This window comes from Oryzias melastigma, linkage group LG4 (assembly GCF_002922805.2).
Source record: "Oryzias melastigma strain HK-1 linkage group LG4, ASM292280v2, whole genome shotgun sequence".
Classification (NCBI taxonomy): Eukaryota; Metazoa; Chordata; class Actinopteri; order Beloniformes; family Adrianichthyidae; genus Oryzias; species Oryzias melastigma.
In genome coordinates this window covers 31375800-31380411 of record NC_050515.1, presented here as the reverse complement: position 1 = coordinate 31380411, position 4612 = coordinate 31375800, and the positions used below count along the sequence as shown (strand labels likewise).

The 4612-nt window shown below is 40.6% G+C and overlaps 1 protein-coding gene across 11 annotated transcripts in view; it reads left to right on the top strand.

Moving 5' to 3' along the window:
- Positions 1-4612, top strand: part of fryl (furry homolog, like) — a 95573-nt gene that overhangs the window by 59091 nt on the left and 31870 nt on the right. For all 11 annotated transcript variants that reach the window (XM_024258972.2, XM_024258971.2, XM_024258965.2 and 8 more), the window contains 6 exons: positions 1418-1517; positions 1595-1763; positions 1865-2133; positions 3704-3844; positions 3910-4078; positions 4160-4244. In XM_024258972.2, the coding sequence (XP_024114740.1) occupies positions 1418-1517; positions 1595-1763; positions 1865-2133; positions 3704-3844; positions 3910-4078; positions 4160-4244 (933 nt within the window). The remainder of the gene's footprint in view (positions 1-1417; positions 1518-1594; positions 1764-1864; positions 2134-3703; positions 3845-3909; positions 4079-4159; positions 4245-4612) is intronic.

Sequence of the window (4612 nt, the reverse complement as noted above, 5' to 3'; positions counted from 1 at the left end):
TTTTTTCTTTTCTAAACACAATGAATTAAAGGTATTTTAAGGCCAAGTATGTTTTCTTTTTTCTTGCAAAAAGAAAACTACAACTGTTACTAATTAAAAAAAAATGTTTATTTGTACTTTCAACTTTCCTTTTTTTTCGTTTTTCATTCTTTGCGTTCTATTCAGATTTTCGCTGCTGAACTGATCCTAATTTTACTTGGGGGCGGGGCTTTGAGCTCATTGGCTATCGGGACATGTTTCCCATGGGGGGACAGAGAGGACTCTACACTACACATTATCTACTCTTTTCTCAGACACACATGAATATTTTCGCACTTTCCCCTCATTTTTATTCTCTCTGTTCAAACTTTCATAGAAAAATAATTCTAGCATTAAGATGAAAACAAGGATCTGATCACAATGAAGATTAATGTAACACTGCCGAGCTGCACGTCTGCGTGAAAAACGGCCCAGTCTCACCAAACAGTGAGACTGGGACAGCTACACCGCGACATTAATGAGGACAAAATGGACAAAAGTGATGCTGCTCTGTCTTAGTTTGATCAGAGTGGGAGACGCAGGCAGAGACGTAAACAGACAATGTCCTGCAGCAGTAAACACGTCACATCACCATTACCTCTTAGGGAATCATGGGAAACATGTCCCAGTAGACATTGAGCTCAAAGCCCCGCCCCCATGTAAAATTGGGATCAGGTCAGCAGCAAAAACTCAAAAATTCTGAATTGAAGCTGAAAACTGTGAAACTGAAGGGAAAGAATGAAAAGACGAAAAAAGGAAAGTTGAAAGTATAAAAAGGCTTTTTTTTATTTTTCATATTTTCAATGTTTTTTTCCAAGTTTTCAATATCATTTATTCAAATGTTAAATTTATTTTTTTCAAATTTAAGTAATTCCTTCAAGTTTACAAATGTATTTTCGAGTTTAAAACTGCTTTCAAATTTTCTTTTTTTGCCTCTCCAATTTTCAATCTGTTTTTTTCGTTCACTTTAAGCAGATACTGATTTGACCCCGTAAAGTTTGCATGAGAATGTAACGTCGCAGGGTGAGCAACAAATCTCGGATTTGCTTGAGTTTGCGTTAATAGTCGTGATTGAAACATCGCGACTGACTTATGTGAAACTTTAAAATCTGAAGGGAGCAGAGAGAATTTCCCAGGAGGGGAGCACAGACGAAGAACAGCCAGTCCGCTACACACTCAGATGATGAAAATGTCATCTGCTCTGCATTTCTTAATTTAGGCACAGGCCGAGACAAACGGATTGTCTAATTTTCTGCATCGATGAACATGTCGATGAGTTTGAATCATTTTTTTACCGATTCATGAAGAATCGTTGCATACCTTTCAGCTTGACCGTTTTCCTTGTTGGTCATCCATCTATAAATCCCTATATTTCAACACGTCGTCGTTTTCCTCTCAGGGATTACCAGTTTGACACTGTGGTGCTGCTGAACCTGATCCTTTTTAAGGCAGCGGATTCTTCCAGAGAAATCTACGAAGTGGCCATGCAGCTGCTGCAGGTCGGAGCAAATCACAACTGCATGCTGGGAAAAAGCTGAGCGGCTTTAGCTCACTGAAATGTTGTGACACTTGACAGATCCTGGAGCCAAAGCTCTTCCGTTATGCCCACAAACTGGAGATCCAGCGAATGGACGGCATCCTGACCCCTCCGTCGCCTCTGCCTCATCTCTACTCCGTATCTTACTACCAGCTGTCTGAGGAGCTCGCACGGACTTACCCAGAGCTCACTCTGCCCATCTTCTCAGGTGTGCTCAGAACAAGAGAACTAGTTATTATGTTCATTATGTAAGACGGTGTAGTTCTGCTCTGTTGTTGTAATGTTTTCAAAAGTGTCATTTTGCTGCAGAGGTGAGCCAGCGGATCCAGACAGCGCATCCCGGTGGTCGGCAGGTGATGTTACACTACCTCCTACCGTGGATGAACAATGTGGAGCTTGTTGACTTAAAACCGGCCCGGCGGCCCGAGGACGTCAGCGGGGCGGAGGATGAGGAGGAGGAGGAGGAGGACCGGGAAGTGGTGATGGTCAACAGTCGCAGGTGGCTCCGAGGAGAGGGCTGGGGGTCTCCTCGTGCAACCACCATGGTGCTAAACAATCTCATGTTCATGACTGCAAAGGTAGGAGGAGCCAAAAGACAAACTATTAGTATCATCCCTGCTGTAACATAGTTCACCTTTCCTGCTTTTGCAGTTTCATTCGTGTTTTTTGATGCAATTCTGCACGTTTTTTAACAGTGCAGCTTCCGGATTGGATGTAGACCTTATCAGTTAACTTCCTCCGTGCCAGGTCTCCTGTCCAGAATACTTTCAGTTTGACAAATCTGCTCAAATCTTTGATCGTAATCAGATCTATACCCAGATATTTGCGATCTGTTCCCCAAAACTTGAAGATGAAGATTTGTGATGTCCGAGCTCACTGATTCACAATATTTATGAATATAGTATAATAAAATACATATCAGCAATGTAATTATCACTCTAAAATTCCAGAGGAAAGTTGGATTTGAAGTCTAAACTCCAGAGCCAATAGATCTTCAAAGTAAATGTGACACATCATCCACATCTGGAGTTTTACACTTTGAGTGCAATTGCATCCAAATCGCATAATTTAACCGGAATTCATCTGTGCAATTAAAGCAGGGGTCCCCAAACTTTTTATTGTGAGGGCCACATAACTGTTTTCTTCTGATGGAGGACTGGGGTCGGTCACAGAAAAAGTGTAACAATCAGAGCCTAAACATTTATGTCTTTCCAGGTAGCCACACAGCCGCATTTTAAATCATTCATTTCTGTAGTCTTCACAAAAAAAAAATAATACAAAAACATTTTAAAAACGTAACCAATAAATTTGGCCTGGGTGTCGATAATAATTTCCAGAAACCATACGATTTACAAGAGCCTATTAGCTATTAGCTTCAGCGTTTTCAGCTATCAATTTCAGTATCGTTAGCTATCAGCACTAGCATCTTCAGTGGCTAAATTCAGCTTACAGCATTCACACTAGCATTATCACAGGTAATGCTATATATCTAGTTCATAATTATGTAAAGTTATGGTTTTAAAGTTTTAAAAATGTAATTTTAGAGTGTTCAATAAATCTTTATACTGTTCAGCCCGAGACCTAAGGTGTGTTTTGGATTTTTGGCCCCTTGTATGATTGAGTTTGATACCCCTGATTTAGAATAAAACAAACACTAACAAGTAAAAAACAAGTACATAAAACATTTATGTTTTAACGGGCAATTAACAGAATAAAAAGAAATTTGTGCTAATGTGTTAAAAAAGTGACAGCCCTTGTTGTTATTGGTGTGACATGCCAAGAACTGAACATGTGCTTTGCATAACCAATCAGATGACGCTGTGGGCGGGACAATGGTGGAGACAGAGAGGCACAGCGCAAATAATCAGTTCTGAATGGGACCGTTGGATTTTTTTTAAAAAAGCCGATCCAATAAACGTCAAAATACCGGCCCGATATCAGCCTTGACTGAGGCGCTGAGAGAAAAGTGTCAAAATGTTCATGTCTGCCTGAGAAAAGTTTATAAAGTGTGTGAACATCTGTAACTGTAATAAATAAAGACGACTACTTTGCTGATTTAAGGTTATTTTTAGAATGTAACTCCAGCAAAAAAACGAGTGAAAACTGCGTCTTTATAGTGACTGAAAATATATTTTTTTGTTTTCATAGTACGGAGATGAGTTTGCCTGGTCAGAAATCGAGAATGTTTGGACAACTTTAGCAGACAGCTGGCCAAAGAACCTCAAAATCATCCTGCAGTTCCTCATCAGCATGTCCGGAGTCAGCAGTGACCCCAGCCTTTTGCCCTATGTAAGTCTAAGCACACACCCCAGGCGCTGAGAAGCCCCCCTCCCTCACTGCCTGTGTGTTTGCAGGTGAAACGCGTGGTGGTTTACCTGGGCAGAGATAAGACTATGCAGCTGTTGGAGGAGTTGATGTGTGAGCTGGAGATGACGGATCCGGTCAGCTCAGCCATCACACACATGGACAACCCTCCTTATTACCGCATCACTTCCAGTTACAAGATTCCCTCAGTCACCTCAGGTTAGGAAGCCGTACTGATGCCGTGCATTAATACTTGTGTTCGCAGCAACAGTACGTTCCATTCTGTGCCTGTTCTCTTAGGAACAACATCCAGCAGCAATACCATGGTTCCAGGAAATGATGGACACCATGACAGCAAGCTCAAAGACCCCAACATGGAAGAAAGGTAAAACCGAAGGCACTGTCAGGTGTATTTTTCATTTTCCTTCAAAAATATAAAGGGCCTACATCGCAAGTCAAGGCCCGGGGACCGGATCCGGCCCTCCGGGTAATTCTATCCGGCCCTCCAGATCATTTTATTTTATTACTATTAATGCCCCGATGTTATCTTGTACTCATTTATAACTTGTATCACTTTGATGAAATACATTTTTATGGAAAGTAAAATATTGAAAGTTATTTAAGGTTTAAGTTGATTTATTCTGAAATAATATTCCTGCCTTTTTTTATTCATAATTATGTAAAAAAAAGTTACAGTTTTAAAGTTTTAAAAATTGTCATTCTGCTAGCTTTTTGGACTATTTTGGCATTTGC